Source organism: Zonotrichia leucophrys, chromosome 6 (assembly GCF_028769735.1).
Source record: "Zonotrichia leucophrys gambelii isolate GWCS_2022_RI chromosome 6, RI_Zleu_2.0, whole genome shotgun sequence".
In the NCBI taxonomy this organism is placed as follows: domain Eukaryota; kingdom Metazoa; phylum Chordata; class Aves; order Passeriformes; family Passerellidae; genus Zonotrichia; species Zonotrichia leucophrys.
The window spans coordinates 6,766,197-6,782,281 of record NC_088176.1 but is presented as its reverse complement, the minus strand read 5'-3'; the positions used below and the strand labels follow the sequence as shown (position 1 = coordinate 6,782,281).

General features: G+C 40.3%; 1 protein-coding gene across 2 annotated transcripts in view; it reads right to left on the bottom strand.

The window, feature by feature from the left end:
• SHTN1 (shootin 1) overlaps window positions 1–16,085 on the bottom strand; it is a 55,210-nt gene that overhangs the window by 20,019 nt on the left and 19,106 nt on the right. For both annotated transcript variants that reach the window (XM_064716670.1, XM_064716671.1), the window contains exons 5-9: window positions 15,134–15,302; window positions 12,528–12,625; window positions 11,508–11,589; window positions 9,718–9,812; window positions 883–1,029 (exon numbers count right to left, since the gene is read on the bottom strand). In XM_064716670.1, coding sequence (XP_064572740.1) covers window positions 883–1,029; window positions 9,718–9,812; window positions 11,508–11,589; window positions 12,528–12,625; window positions 15,134–15,302 — 591 coding nt within the window. The remainder of the gene's footprint in view (window positions 1–882; window positions 1,030–9,717; window positions 9,813–11,507; window positions 11,590–12,527; window positions 12,626–15,133; window positions 15,303–16,085) is intronic.

Below are 16,085 nucleotides of genomic sequence, written 5' to 3'. Positions count from 1 at the left end.
ATGCCAGTGGGGAAATTATGGAATATCTGAATCAGAGGCAGCATTCAGATGCAGAGTAACAGCAACTTCACAGCTCCCCAAATATATACATTTTGTTCTAGACTTCAAAGTAGCCAAAGATGCAAAGGTTTTCTATAAACTGGAAATGATTCTTCCAAAATATTCATTCAGAGCATTTGAGAATGCAGTCTTAGTATTGCTGCACTGATGAAAGAGCAGGAATTGTTCACCTATCCCTACTCTTACTCTACTGACAGAGTTTTAGGAGAAGGCCTCAGGGCTAAAGCAAAGCTCATTTTCAGGCTTTCCTGGCAAAAAAAATGGTGATTTCTCCCAGTAAAGAGATTGATCTAGTCTAGCTTCAGAGAATAAATTTGTTTATATCCTATCAGTTTAGATCTTCTCACAGCACTTTGCAGATTTACCTTACACTTCCCTGCTCCAGTGTGTCTGTCTGGCTTTCCATCCATTTTTCAGCAAGAACCAAACCACTGCCCACCTCTCACCTCCTGTTCTTTCCTTATACCCCCAAGGCACCCTTTGTATTACTCAATGTCCAAAATATGCTCTTGCCATCTCTTCACTTAATGGAGCCTGACTCACTCACTGCTTGTAACTGCACTCCACAGGCACCCAGAATAAAATACTTGCCTAAACCTGAGCCTCTTCACACTCAGGAGCCTCTGAGTTCTGCACTCACATCTCAACAGTGACTCAGAAAAAGGGAATCACAACCTTTTCTGAAATTTAAGTTTTTAAACTCGAAGCTCTTACAGGGAATATGATTTCAAGTAATTCTGAATGTAATTAAGACACAGCACTCCTTAAATTCAGGAGGTTTTCAAAGACTTCTAGGTGAGATGAAAAGAAGTTCTGTTTTACCTTTTGCTGGTGTTGAAGCCTCTCTTCTTCTAATGTGTGGGTTAGCTTAGCATTGTCATCCAAAGCCTTCAAAAGCTGTTGATCAGGAGCAAAATTTTGCAGAAGCAACTGACTCTGCCTTTTCATCTTGTTTTGTTCAATAAACATCTGCCAAAACAAGCCCACACCCAAGAAAAACAACAGTCAGGCAAGCACAGTCTGATGCTAAAATGGCAACTGGAAAGAAAATGAGATACTAACATTGTGTTAATGTGGAAGAAATAATGAGGAAGAAGCTGAGAAGGAAGGGGAAAGAAAGTTTGAGAGCAAAATTCACAAGAGCTAAGCTCACACTGAAAGGAACCAGGTGTTTGCTCAGAACCACCCACTGCTACACCTCCATTACCCACATGTTGGCAGCATTCAGAATTTAAACACATCTCTCAATTCTGTTTCCTGGAAATGGGAACAATCTGACCCCCATTCTGGGAGCTCTGGAAAGACTAAAAGAACTCTAGATGGAAGATAAAATGTCTATGAATTCACAAGCCATCTCCTCAAACACATCTGCAAACCTTGGCATAAAGCCACTGACTTGAGGGTGAGCTGGGTATGTGAATGATGGAGACTCATTTCTTCAGGAAACGAATTTCAGTCCATGGCTGTGTAATCAGTGTAGGCACTTGCCCTGGGAAAAGGCTTTTTAGGACAATTTCAGCCTTTTAGTTCTGATCCTTGTGTTCCTACTCTTCCCAAGTTATATTTTTGATCTTGCAAATGAATACATTGTGGGGGGCAGGCAAAAATCAAAAGGTCTGGAGACAGGACATTGATAAAAAAATCCCACACATCTCTAGGCTTCACTTAAGAGGTGCAGAAGCTGTCAGCATATGCAGTTGCCCTGAGAGATCTGTTCCTCCCAGACTGTTTAGGAACTAGGAAAAAAAAAAGATTGCTTCCCAACAACAAAAAATTCCTAGTGAATTTGTTCTGCACCTTGACATCTCTTTCAGGTGGATGTTTGCCCTCAGGCAACGAGGGCTTCCACTCGACAAACCCAGCTGTGCCTGTTCTTGGAGCAGAAACAGGGACTGGGTCATGCTGAGGTTTCAGGTGAGTGTGCACAGGTCAGCAGAGCCACTTCTGGCAGCAGAACAGAGAACAGCCTGAGAATGCAGGTACTCCCCCAGACTGCAAAAACACTGTTGTAGAGCTCAGCAAAAGCAAGGACATATTTTAAGAATAAAGTATTAGAAATACAAAAGTGTTGTGACATCTTTTCAGATTCCCATTCTGTTTATTCACAAACCAGAATTACAGATATGACACACGGTTTCTTCCCCTCTGGTGCCACTGCAGTGCTCTGTGATTTATTTATTTAATACAATTACATATTAAGTATGAGCTGATGCTTGTGGCAAGCATTCTTTGCACAGACACTTCAGCTGAGCCTCCCCAGCAAGCAGCTCTGTGCAGACAGACTGAGAAAATCACTGAACTCTTCCCTGCCCTGGCAGCCCGTGTGACCCTGCATGCCAGGAGGAGTCAACTGATGCAGCCCTAACACCAAAAACCTGCAGTGAACACTCCACTGGGCAAAGCTGTGCCAGGGGGGCAGGCAGCAAAGCACTGGAAGCATTTGATGGAGAGGAAGTGATGAACGTGGGCACTGGTGCTGCAATTTGTTATACAGCAAACAGGAACAAACTGCTGACAGTGCAAAGTGAAATGTGCACTGGATATCAGCTCTCTGTCCCCACCAGTCAAACCAATTTATGCTTATGTTATCCTTTACTAGTAGGGCTGGGGCAAAAACAATTCAAGGGCAAGAGAATTTCAGAATCAAAGCTACCCACAACAATCCATGAAGGTTTGCCTTTGTACTGCAACAAATTCATTTAACGCTTGGGAGTATTCTTAAAAGAAACAGCATCTTTGAACCTTATACTTAAGAAAGGCCTCTAAATCACTGCAAAACAACTCAATACTGTCTCTGAGTTTTCTGTGTTCCTGTCAAGTCACTCACAGAAGTTATTTAACCCTGACAGAAAACAACCTCTCTCCAGAAGTCAACTTCAGCAAACATCACAGTTTACACACTGTGAACTTTCAAAGCAAAGTGAAAACCTGGATTTTTTTTCCTTTTTTTTTTTTTTTAATCTGAAAAATACTTCAAGGTGATCAGTTCCAGATTTTTATTCACCAAGTTTCTGCCACTAAATCCAACCAGAGTTGTTCCAGCCTGAGGGAGCAGAAAGCTGCCAAAACAAGAAGAAATCAAGTAGAGCAACTTGATTTCTTCAACTTGAGCAGATACTTCACCAAGTGTAGAAAATTCATATTCACTTTGTTTCATGTTCTTCTGCAACAGAATGATAAAAATCCTTTTGAAGACCTGGATGAAAACTTTTTCATTCAGAAGCTTTCACATCAAGTCCTGCATTTTCAATTAGCTTTATAAACTGCTTTAGTGATATTGCAAATATTTTCCTGCTCACAAATATGAAAGCATCTTCAACATCACAGAAGAATAATTTGATATAAGGTAATGCTGCAATCAGACACACGGGAACCAAATTCTCATGGGGAGTCCCATCCATCTCAGAAGTTACTTACATAATTTCTATAAGTCCCAGCATATTCTAAGTGGAAGGGACAAAACCAGACAGGACATTTGTGTCAGGCAAACTGGTGATACTGATTCCAAGTTTTTGAGAGGCTGCACTGTTTGACATAGGACAAAAAAGACCCTTGCAAATTAATTCTAACTTAAAATTTAAAAAATCCATTCTTGCTTCAGCAGGGCGTAAACCTGTCTGTCTGCACAACCCTGAATATTAATTAAAGTGACTGCTGAAAAGGCAAAACAGCTCCTAACAAGATTATGTGGACTAGGTGGAATTTAACCAATTGATGGATTAGTTCCGACTTTGCCACCTGCTAGACAATTATCTGCAGAGCATCCCAATCAATGCTGGAAACACAAGTCAGTGGTGCAGGAATCTGCTGAAAACCACACCTGCAGCTGAAGGCAGACCACAAAGAAAAACAATTTGGTTACACCTATCAGTCTCATTTTTAAAATCACCCATTGTTGTGCAAACCAGCTATGCATCTTCCTCTCCCTGAGTTTACAAAGAGAAGCTGCAAAGTACAGGAAATCTGGGAGCTGGCCACTTTCTATCAGCAGAGTTTTCACAAGAGCTGGGGAGGTGGAAAGAAGGGGTGAAAATAATGGAAGGTTTTCCCTCAGCCTCAGTGAGGCCACAGCTCATGCTCAGCCCCTTACCCGACAGAGCGTTCACTGCAGCTGGTTTTTGTTTACAGCAGGGCTGAAAAAGGAATTCTTCCTCATTAAAAACGTTAGAAGGCAACTCTGTTAGTGTCAAATCCCTGGGAACACCAAGCCTTGTTCAAGTAAGGTTCAGGATAAAACTGGATACTTTCCAACCAACCCTTCTCCCAGGAGCAAAACAATGACAAAGGGAATTCTTTAATATCCATGTGAGGCTGCACTTCCATCTATGCATCCTTTGGGTATTTGAGCAATAACCTTTTTGTCTTAGTTACAGTTTAAGGGAGAAAAATGCCCCAATTTTCCAATGTCCAACAACAGCAGGTGTTGTTCTAATAAGGTAATCAATGGTTGCATAAACTAAAATAAAAATCAGTGGCATGATGTCCATTATAAATAGAGTAAAAAAAGGTAAGTAGTAAGGCAGAGTCAAACTTGGGAGAGTCAAACAGAAGAGAAGATCACTCAGCTGAGCAGCTGGTCATTTTTTCAATCCTCAGCAGCAGTACCCCATCTCCTCCAAAACCCAGTGAGTCACAGAGGGGTAACCCATCCACATCTGTCACAGTTTACAGGAGCTGATGCCTTTTCCTTTTGCATTACGTGTACCCCAAAGCCCCACAGCTTGTGTTCACACCTCAGCTAAGTCCCAAGAGAGGTAGGTTCTAGGTATTTGTATCTCCCCAAAAGAACAGGCTGTTTGAAGGATTTCATCTGATGGGGAGGACAGAGTAATCATGTCTAATTATGGCTTGACAGGGCACTAAGTGGCACTAAAATTAGGATTAAAATATAACTCTAGGTATGGTTTTTAGTTCAATGGCTAATCAGGAAAAAAACCAAAAAAACTCCTTTAGAGGAGTCAAAGTCTGATCTAGCTGTATTAAGTGAGCAGTGTGACCATGAGATAGCCAAGAGTCACTCATAGATGATTCATAATATTTCTGACCAATAAAGATAAAATCCAGTTGATTTTAGTTACCTGGCTAAATGCCAGACAGCTTCTGAAGGGACTGTTTAAAGAGCTACAAGCTGCAGCAATAGTAAGTTTTGTGGCTTAAAAGAAGAGATCTAATTCATTCAGAATGGGAGAAATGGAGTAGATGAGTTAAGCCTATTTTCTGTCCATCATTTGCTTCTCACCACAGAGGTGCTTGGAGCATGTACTTTGGAGTGTGAGCAGACTGTACTCCCATCAACAATGTGACTTCCTTAAAAACAGAGCATTATTTATAAATTTATAATAAACATTATTTATTTTACCAGCCTTCTCTGTACAAAAGGGTTTCTCAAACTACAGCACTCATTCTTCACTTATGAGGCATAACTGCACAAAACACAGGGGAAATATAATCTCTATTGTTATTTATTTCTTCATTTCCTGCAGTTTTCTTTTTGTTATGGTAGAAGCATAGTGATACACTCCATAATGCTCACAGCCTTACAGCATTTAGACACCATCTAACAGATTCACAAGCAGATCATACACCACATGAAAAAGGAGGAAACATCTTCACTTTTTTTCCCCCCACAGACTAATTGCCTGAACAAAAAGAGATGGGGGGAAAAGAGACCAAAGATTTTCCTGGAGCATACATCTGTTACCATTCCCCAAGCCTCTTCCTGGGAAAAAGCTTGATGAAACAAATTAGCATTACATCATGCTTCAAAAGTGGTAACATCCAAGCTCAGGAGAATTCATGTACTAACTACTTATGTCTCTTTAATTATTAAATCCAGTTCAGTCAGCAGGACTGCAAATTAATTATCCTCAGATACCAGTTGCAGTTGAACTATATCTGGGGAAAGCACAGAGAGTGGTACTGGCAAGCACAGAGTTGCTTCTCCAGGGCTGCTTTCACAGTATCCACTCACAGATGCAATATGTTAATGCAAAAGTCCTCACAAATTAACCCAAAATGTCACAAATGCATCTCAGGAAGAGGTCTTTGGGAGCTCATGTCATCAAGATAACCAAACCCATTGCATTCACCCTTCTGAGTAGTGCAGACACCTGCCAAGAGTGACAATGATTTTCCCCAAGTTGACAGCCACCTTTGATCTTTCAATATGGGAAGATTCAGTCCCAGAGTAAGAAAAGTCAGCTGTGCACTGGCCCAGGTACGGGATGCAGGTATTTTGAGGCAAACAAGTTAAATACACACATTTTGTTGTGCAGTAGTTACTTAAAAGCACAAACAACTGTAGGATGGTGAAAGCATTGAGGAGGGAAAGTCAATGAAAAAATGAATGATGCACATTAGAGATTCACTGAATTGTTTTAATTCATCTGGATCATATTTCCTCTGAATGCAGCCTTTCAACTTCTTAACTGCAAACTGTTTTACAAGCTACCATAAACACTTGGGAAACCTTTCTTTTCTTTTTCCAGTTGTGCATTTTGAGCAAAAATCCTGTGTGAGCCTCAGAAGTGAAAGGAACCCCAACAAACTGCTCAGCAGTTTCACACTTCATTTCTATTTGTCCAAAACACAGAGGGCAGGGAAAAATCAGCTCAATGTCATCTCTGAGAGCACACTGCTTCTTCTCCATGAGGTTTCCAGAGCACTTCAGGTGCAGGGATTATCTCTCCACCAGCATACACTAATAATAAACTGTTCACTTCTGCTGGTTTTGGCTGGAAGAGTTAATTTTTGTCACAGTAGCTGGTATGAGACTGTGTTTTGGATTTGATAACAGAAAGATATTTTCATTATTGCATGGAGTCAAGGCCTTTTCTGCTCCTCACCCCACAGTGAGTGAGCTGGGGATGCACAGGGAGGGGACACAGCCAGGACAGCTGAGGCCAAATGCCCACAGGGACAGGTGCCACGTGGCACCAGGCTCTGCATCCAAAGCTGGGGAAGAAGGAGGAAGAGGGAACACTCAGAGTGATGGCATCTGCCTTCCCCAGTGGCTGCTGTACCTAATGGCGCCCGGCTTTCCTGGAGAAGGCTGAGCACCTGTCTGCCCATAGGAAGCAGTGCATGAATTTCTTGTTTTGCTTTGCTTTTGGGTGCAGCAGCTTTAGCTTTACTTAGGACACTGTCTTTATCACAATACATGAGTTATTATCTCATTTTTAACTTCCAATTTGCTCCCCCATCCTGCTGGGGGAAGGTGAGCAGGCAGCTGTGTGGGGCTGAGTGGCCAAACTGGGCTTCAACCCCATCATCACTTTACAAAATATTGTTGCAGGGCAGGATGTATGTTTAATAAACAACTTATGCAAGATTATTTTGTTAAACTCAGGAGATTTTTGCATGGCTAAGAGTATCAATTTGCTTCTCACACCGTGTTCCTCTGCTTTTGGCTGCATGTACTGTATTTTGCTCATCTTTGTGGGAGAGTGCTTTTCAGGGCTACCTCTATATTATTGCAATGGCCTTCAAGATACTCTCTGCCTTCCTTTGTTTTCTTATAAACTGCTTCACAAACAGCTGAGAGATCTTCAAGTGTCTCTTAAAACCTGACACTAGAATTCTGGTTAAGCTTGCCAAGATTCCTGTGTTAACAACCCTGTTTTATTCAGGTAGGTACAGATTTTTCCATGCCTCCGCCCCTTACACACTCTATTTATTTAGTTCTTTTATGCAGATTCCTGTACCTTTCACAATGGATTGTGACTCACTTCAAAACCTCTCTCCTTTTCCTTCCCCCTCTCCACACCACGGCTGACAATATTTACTCAGTTTCTTTAGAACCTCTAAAGAGCATGAATTCTAATGTTTGAAGTTGGATCACTGTTGATTAATTAAATATATATTATGGTGGTGCCAGCAGCATGACTATAATTAAAGCTGTATTGGGCTTTTTTTTTTTTTTTAATTTTAATCAAAAGCTCTGATTTTCAAGTGTTGCCTCACTCCTATATGTGCCTGCTCCCTCCATGTCTCTGCTCTCCCCCATCTGTGCTGGCTTCTGCACAGAGCTCACCTGCCCTTCCCTCTCACACCTGCACTCCCCAGTGCTCCTGTTCTGGGAACAGAATCCTCCTCACCTGCCACAAGGGCAGGAGGCCAAGGGCACCCCTTTGAAAAGCAGCCACAATGCAAAGAGAGAAGATGAAGCCATGCCATGGAGAGGGGGAAAGGGCTGAGTCTGAGTGCATGGGCTGACCACACCATAAAGGAAAACTTAAGGTGCTTCAGCCCCTTGGACAGACAACGTGCCCACCACCACACAGGCACCTCCATGGGATGTAGTTCTGATACACATTTGGCTATTTGAGACATACAAAAATACAAAACACTAAGATGTGCTATTTTTCAGCTGCAGTGACAGCCACATTACTTGGAGCCTTTTTCCCTTCTCCAAGTGCTCCATACAAATCAAGAACAAAGCACTGCACATGCAGTGTTGTCCTTTACCCAAAGCTCTTCCTTCTGTTGACACTGCACAGCTTGACACAACCAACTACTGTGGCTTTTGCAAAATCCAAGCAAAATCCTGCAGAAATTTTGAGGTTTAAAAGAAACATTTTATAGAGACAGAGACAACAGGCTAATGCAAGCAGGCAGGAAATCCCTGAACATCCTTACCATAATCCAAACATAGCTCCTGCAAGCACATCCTAGAAAACTTAGCTCTCCAAACACAGCTGTGACCTTGCAGCCTGATCCCTGTGAGAGGAGGCTGACACAGCCTCACTCGAGCAGAAAGCTGTGCTGCTGTGGATGCAGTTGTGGCCAAAACCTCTCTGATGCCTCAGGTCACTCAAGGGACACCATCAGTGTGAAACTAGGCCAATGACAACAGGTTTAAAAGTCATTTTAAATATTGGTTCCCCAAACATGAATCAGCAATGCCTTTGTTGTCACGTGGTCATGTATTTTAAGAACTGTTCTAAAAATCTTTCTGAGCAGCACAATACCACAGGAAGACAAGCAGGTACAGAAAGGGAAGAATAATACAGGGCTAAAGTTCACTGTTACAGTGATCCCAATTTGGATAAGAGAACTTTATGGAATTTAAACCTTCAAGCAAACAGCTGCTCTGACAGTCTGCACTAACAGGGGCCCATAGTCTGGAAGTGGCAACAACTAAATAATGACAAAACCCAAGAAATAGCTGTTTAAAAATAATCAGCATTTTTCTGGCATTGTACCTAAGTAGCCTGTCAGCTCATTAGTCAATTACAGAAAGTACTTTCAACATAATCTTTCAAAATGTGTCCCTCAATTGATACTGTAGTTTTGCAACATCTTTTTTAGGAGTTCACATATTTTTCAGGAAAAAAAACAGCCCTTCAAATTATATCACTAGAAAGACAGCTAATCCCTTCCAGTTCCAACCACTACATATTCCACACTGGGATGTTGTAGCAAACTGAGCCCATGACAAATTTAAAATCCTGCCTTGAAAAGGGACATAGGTAAGACTGCATGAATAATTCCAAAGTGCTTTATAAATGCTTGCTGAAACAGTAAACTCGTTTTTATGGATGAAATACAGATGTTACCTAAGCAGAATGGATGAGAGCTGGGAATTGAAATCAAGTCATCCAAGCTGGCAAGGTTTTGCCCACTTGCAATGTCTTAATTTTTCCCCTGACTACTCACCTCCTGTGCAAATGACTCTGCCTTCTTCCGCAGGTTCTTTTCCAGCTCAAAGTTTTCATGAAGCTCTTCATATTCCTCTACTGCCAGCACAGACACTGTTTACATGAATTAAACAAGATCAGAAGGAAAAGTGGAACAGATCAAAAGAAGAAGTACTGTTTGATTTTCCCAGATAAGCTGCTATTCCCTAGCACCATGGAGCCCTGACTGACAGCATGACCTAGTTTTACATTTTCATATACAATCTTCTTTGCAGTATTTGTCCTAAACCTCACCACATATATGCACAATTACTAATCTTCTGAACAGAGAAACAGTCCTCCTTTTCAGACTCAAAATCTCCAGTAACAGGCATCAAGTACCACAGACCAGATTTTGCCTCTCTTTGCCTCAAAAGAGCTTTACTGAATCTATCAAAGATTATGTTATTCTTGAGAAATCCATATCTGTTTACCTGGTTTGGAGATGAGCATAACAGTTTTCAATGTGGTAATTTAGTTAATTTAATTTAATTAAAAGGAAGTGGTCATTTAGACAGTGGGATACACATCCAGCATACCTGACTCTTTAAAAAGCAAATAAACAAAAACCAACCACACACACAAAAAATACCCAACAAACAACCCACATATTTAGAAAGATTTAAGATCAGTTCATCAATTCTGACTGAAATGCACTGAGTGCACAGCTCCAACACAGTGCCACATAAACAAAGGGTACAGGTGCTATTGAATACTTTGGTAGCTCATTTTATGCACACACAAAAAAAAAAATCTTGCTTTAATTTAACTCTTCCCTCCAGGAAAACAGGCAAATGTGAAACTAGGGGTTGTTCTTTCCATAATGCTTAGAAAAAAGAAAAAAAAATTTAAGACAACTTTCATCTGTCATATTATCCCATCTAAAATCTTCAAGCTAATCTGTGTAATCAGCTGTTCTGAAGTTTGGTGTTTTGAGAGCCTTCAAGCACTGCCTGTCATGGGTTAAGAAATGCAGACACATGGAGGGGGTAAGAGATGGACACCAGGAAAAAGCTTACAGGATTTGCCCTACTATATCTCAGCCACTTCAGGAAAATGGGAAACACCCAATGAGGCTTTGCACCAAACAATTCTTAATTTTTTATGGCTTAGTAAGGAACAAGAGGAAAAGGCAGAGTAATCTAAAAACTAAAACCTTTTCCCTCTCCTCTAAACTTCTTTGGAATCAACTATTACTTATGTAGAAGCATGCACCTTCATTAAGCAAAACCTTTCTTTTTTTGAGTTATACCTCTTTTTAGTCTTTCCCTGCCCTGGTTCTACCTCTCTTCTCATTCCAGTAAAGTATTATTTTCTTCCATAACTTGGAAATCTTATTTCTCATATTCCAGCATTCCTGCCTATTTCTCATCATCCTCTGAACATAAAACAAGTTGTTACCAGACCTCAGACATTCAGAATGAGAAGCTGCATCCCAATGAAAGGAAGACTGGTGTAATGATTTAGGAAAGCAGGAGATTAAGGTTCAAACCCCTGGTTTCCCACTTGTGGCACGCAGGAAAAGACTTCCCTGTTCTCACATAACACCTGCTGTTCACTTTGTCACATTTTCCTGGAGTACAGAGAGTCTGGAACAGTCCATGAGTTGATGCAGTGCCTGCAGCAGTCAGGCCAGGTGTCAGATCTGAACCACAGCCACTGTGCTGTAACCTCCTCTGTACTGCAGCAGAAAAGCTCTGCACTTCTGCAAAGCATGCAGCAAACTCTTAAAGATGCAGCTCTCTTGGAGAACCTGCTGAGACTACACACCTCTGTTACATTTCTCCAACAGCTTTTGTTGCTTATTAACTTCAGTCGTCAAAACAGCCTTTTCTTCTTTCAACTTATTTACCTAGAAAAGTATAAAGAACACATCAAAACCAAGAGCATTTCAGCTAATGGCACAAGGCATTCAGCACATACAGAATTCAAGCAGTATTTTGCTGTCAGTAGCTCTGTTTCCTAGGTTTGGCTGGATGCTGGGGTTTCCAGTGGGATGGAAAGCATTTGTACTCCACCTTACAGATGTTGTAACAGATGTCACAAAAGGGTTATGAACTAATCCTCCCATGGCACATTCCAGTCACAGCTGCAAATACATGATCTTTGGAACCTTTCAGGATCAGGTGCCACAGCACCTGGTTGGAAAGTTACTGACTCTTTGCATTTTAATATAGTCAGAGCCCTGTTTTGGTTGTTTTTTCCCTGGGCTCTGTTTATTGTCCAAGTGCTGTCAGCTGTGTCTTTCTGAATGCAAGTGCTGCATAGACAGGAAGAGCCACTAAGTCCTGATTTGCATCAGTACATGGCTTATCCAGTTTTCAAGCAGGAATGAAACTCTGCTGGCTTAAAAAGCCAATTTGCTGGTCTAATTATGATGACACAGCACTGCCAATGGCTGAACTTAGGGATATACTCAAAGAAGTAGCACCAGTGAATAAACTATGTGTACTTCAAAAGTATTTCTGACACATCTGTGGGTTTAAGGAAATCCAGAAAACCCTTCAGGCTGTGATGGGTGAGGGGCTGTCAGGAAGGGGAGGTGACAGCTGTAATATGGGCTTAGATCAAACAGGTAAGGAGAAATCATGTGCCAGCTACAGTGGCACTGGACTGTGATGCAGAGGATCCCTTCCAGGGACATGCCCTACGTGATCCATCACTGGCAGGACTTGAGATTAGACAGTATTCAATTAACTTCACAACTGTTTTCAGCAAAATAAGCTAAAAGTTACAGAAAGGACAGACTCCAGGCTAACATGGTCTCGCCTTCCATGGTACAATACATACTTCTTCAATTACTTCTGCAAGTTTGCACCTCAGGTTTTCCAGTTCAATGGCCAAGGTCTTCTTTTCCTCATGAACAGATATGATTTGATCTCGCAGCTCTAGGGTTTGAGGAAGGAAATGAAGAATATATTTCATTGGAAAAACAACAACAAAGGAAATGTCACAGCAATGCAAGTACAGTTGAGTATGAAACACCTGAACTACGTATCAAGCATCAGCTGTAACCAAGGAACATCCTCAATAATTTATGAGCTTTGCATAAGTGTCAAGTAACAGATCTATAACTGGGTCACAGTTTCAGATTTACTCTGTTGAGGTAAGCTCCTTGTTCAGGCCTGCTGCCTTTATTTGCATTTTGAATGATTCATTTCCTGTTATAACATGGCCAAACCCAAACAGAGGGTCCTAAGTCCAGCTCTTGAGACTGTCACATCACAGAGACTCTGGTATAGAGGCAGCAGAAAACAATTTTTAAGAAGCATCCTTTAAAACAAATTAATACACTTCAATTCTTTTTGGATCGTGAGCTCTTGTCACAAGGGAAATAAACAAAACAACAGGCAGTTAATACTTGGGAGGTTTTCACAGAAGAAATTGTCCTGAACAGCTGCCAATTTATAGCCTTTGTAACATTATGTGAACAGAGTCAGAATATAACCTTTACTGATGGAAGAGCTAATGCTTGTAATTTTCCCCTCAGAATTTTTGTTCCTTAATTATTAAAATATGAAATAAATTAAATTCACAATGGAATAAAACACTTGATTATAATCACTTCTTAACAGGAGATCAGTTTGCATACATAATATATCAAGGTTTAGGTTAACATAAAATCACCACAAAAATCAAAATTTATTGATATATATTAGCTTTCAGTAAGTGCTCTCATTCCCCACCTGCTTCCAGTATTTCAGAGCACTGCTGTTCATTGAACACCAGCCATGAGTTGAGAAAATTGTGGCTAATCAATTGCACATGATGATGGTGACATGCTGGATGTCATTCTGGTAGGTCTCACATCTTGAAAATGTCCATTCTACACCAGCATCCCCCTCCCAGTTCTGAGGCCTCACATTTATTTTCCTCTAAATTAAAATCATACACTTTTTAAAGTAAATAAAAAGATCTGTTTTCCCAGAAGATTTTTCATACAGCTTGTCCATTTTATGGATTTGTGCTCTCCAGAGAAATTAATGGAGAAAAAATTCTCAGTGAAATTTATGAGACTTGGATTAATTCTGGTTTTACAATGCATGTATCAACCTCACTATGCAGAGAAGAAATCATATCATAAGGTTTTACTACCTTATTTGTGTATCCTTACAGAAAAGTGGTGGGAGAGAAGGAATCACTCCAAGAAACATCTGATACTTTCTGGAATGGTGAGAAGGCTAAAGGACTTAGAAGATTCCCAAAATACCACTTTTCATACTTTAATGAATTGTTCATCAAGACAGAAAGCAGATACATCAAAACCTTTCTTCAATAATTCTCTAATTTGACCCTGCTACACTCCCATCTGATTTGCAGCCAGTGTTTATTCTCTAAATGTATTCCTGACACCTTTCTCCACTACAAAAGTCTCATTTCCCATTCAGATGGGTTGCATCACACCATTTGCTGCCTTTTCCTACATCTAGAGGATGGAAAACTGATTACAGAATGGTACTATGACACCCTATTTCTTCAGTGGGACTGTTTCACAAGCATTTTTACAACACACACACCATTTTTCTTCAGTGATACTTTGTACCACTCCTTGCAGCTGCTGCATTCAAAAAGACAACAGTTAATAAGGTCAAACTGAAAGTTCAAAAAAGTTGTACTTAAACATCATGTGCTGCTCCAAGTTACAACAAAAAAAAAAAAAAAAAAAAGTGAAAGCCTTTTTTTAAAGAAGTTAAACAATTAATCTTGTCACAAAATCCAGAATGTTGGCATTCCACTTTTTTGGATACTATGCCACAACAGTATAGAAAACCATGATGACTTCATCACAGGGATGAGAAATAAGGCTTATTTTGGTCAATGGAAATATTAACTGCCTTTCAAAAAAGCAGCAGAAATTTCTGGAAAAAAACCCCACAGCTCTGTCTTATCAATGTATTTCATGTTCTCCAGCTGTGCTGTTTTACCCAGTACAACAGTCCCTCTTTAGGCTGCTTGTTTGGTAATAGCTCTGGAACATGAGTGAAGTTTGTGCATACAAAGGTACATAATGGAAACAAAAATGGAGAGTATTGTCTGACAAGCTCTGAAATAATGACATTGCAGTTGAGGTGACCTTGCCCTTCTACTTAACTTTAATTTTTTTAAGAGTTTTAGGAAATGTTTCTTTTACTGATTCAGCAGCATTGAACTCTCTTAGCTGGGTAGATCTCATTTTCCTATTGCATTTAACCTCCTCTGCAGGCTGTGTATCCCCCACCATTTATGTTACACTCTACCAGCCCTCCATGTTCTCAGTCATTCCTGGAAATTCTTTGATTCTGACCACTCCCAGAAGCATGACTTGGAACAAGACCAGTCTCTGGCCCACACCAACACTGCTGTTCTTGAGACAACTTCTGCCCTGCAGGTGGTGCAGGATCAGCAGCAAGGCTCACCTTTTATTTGCTGCTGACAGTGCACAGAATTGCATGATCCAGAGGTAGCTTCTGTATCCGTGGATGATTCATCCTCATCAATGTTGATCTCTTCAGTGATAATTTCTGGGCCCAGTTTGGCCATACAAAGCATACTAATTCTTTTCAAGGTTTTATTTTCTTTGTTCAGCTGAAAGGTGAGAAGTACAAACAGTAAGGACCTAGTTAGTCTGTCTTTAAGATGCTGGGCAAGAAGAAAAAAGTCAACTGTTTTTTGTCCTTTATCATTAAAAGATCTATCAAACAAAGAAGTCAAAAGTAACATTAGATTAAGTTCCATTGAACATTGGAATGGTCTGAAGATGGGGTGGTTATCCACTTTTTCCTCTGAGAGGCTTCAATTCAACATGATGCTTTATCCATGCCTTTTTTTCCTCTCTGGTACTTCTGTTTAAATCAATCACATCAACTACCAAGCTGACTTAATGCTACACAGGCTTTGTGACAGCTGCTCACCTTTAAACATGTACCAGGAGTCCCAACTGAATGACCTGAAGAAGAGTTTGTGCCCCTGAAAGCTCATCTGGTTTTTCAAGTTGGATCAATTGGTTAAATAAAAATCCTTACCTTCTCCTGTGTATAAACTACAAATATATATAATAATATATAAACTATAATAATAAATAATATAACAAACTATATTATCTATTATATAATTATATATATTATAGATATCATATATATATATATAATATCTATAATATATATATGCTACAAATACTACTACTACTATATTCCTAGTCACAAAATAATTATCTCAAAATTCTTTGGAGTTATTACTGTAGAGTCAACACACATAAGATGGGAGCCATCTCATGAACCAATTCTTTATGGGTCAGACCAGGAGTCAGAAACCACTTTGGGCTGGATGCCTGAACACATGGCTGGTTGGTGGATGGTACAGAAGAGATTC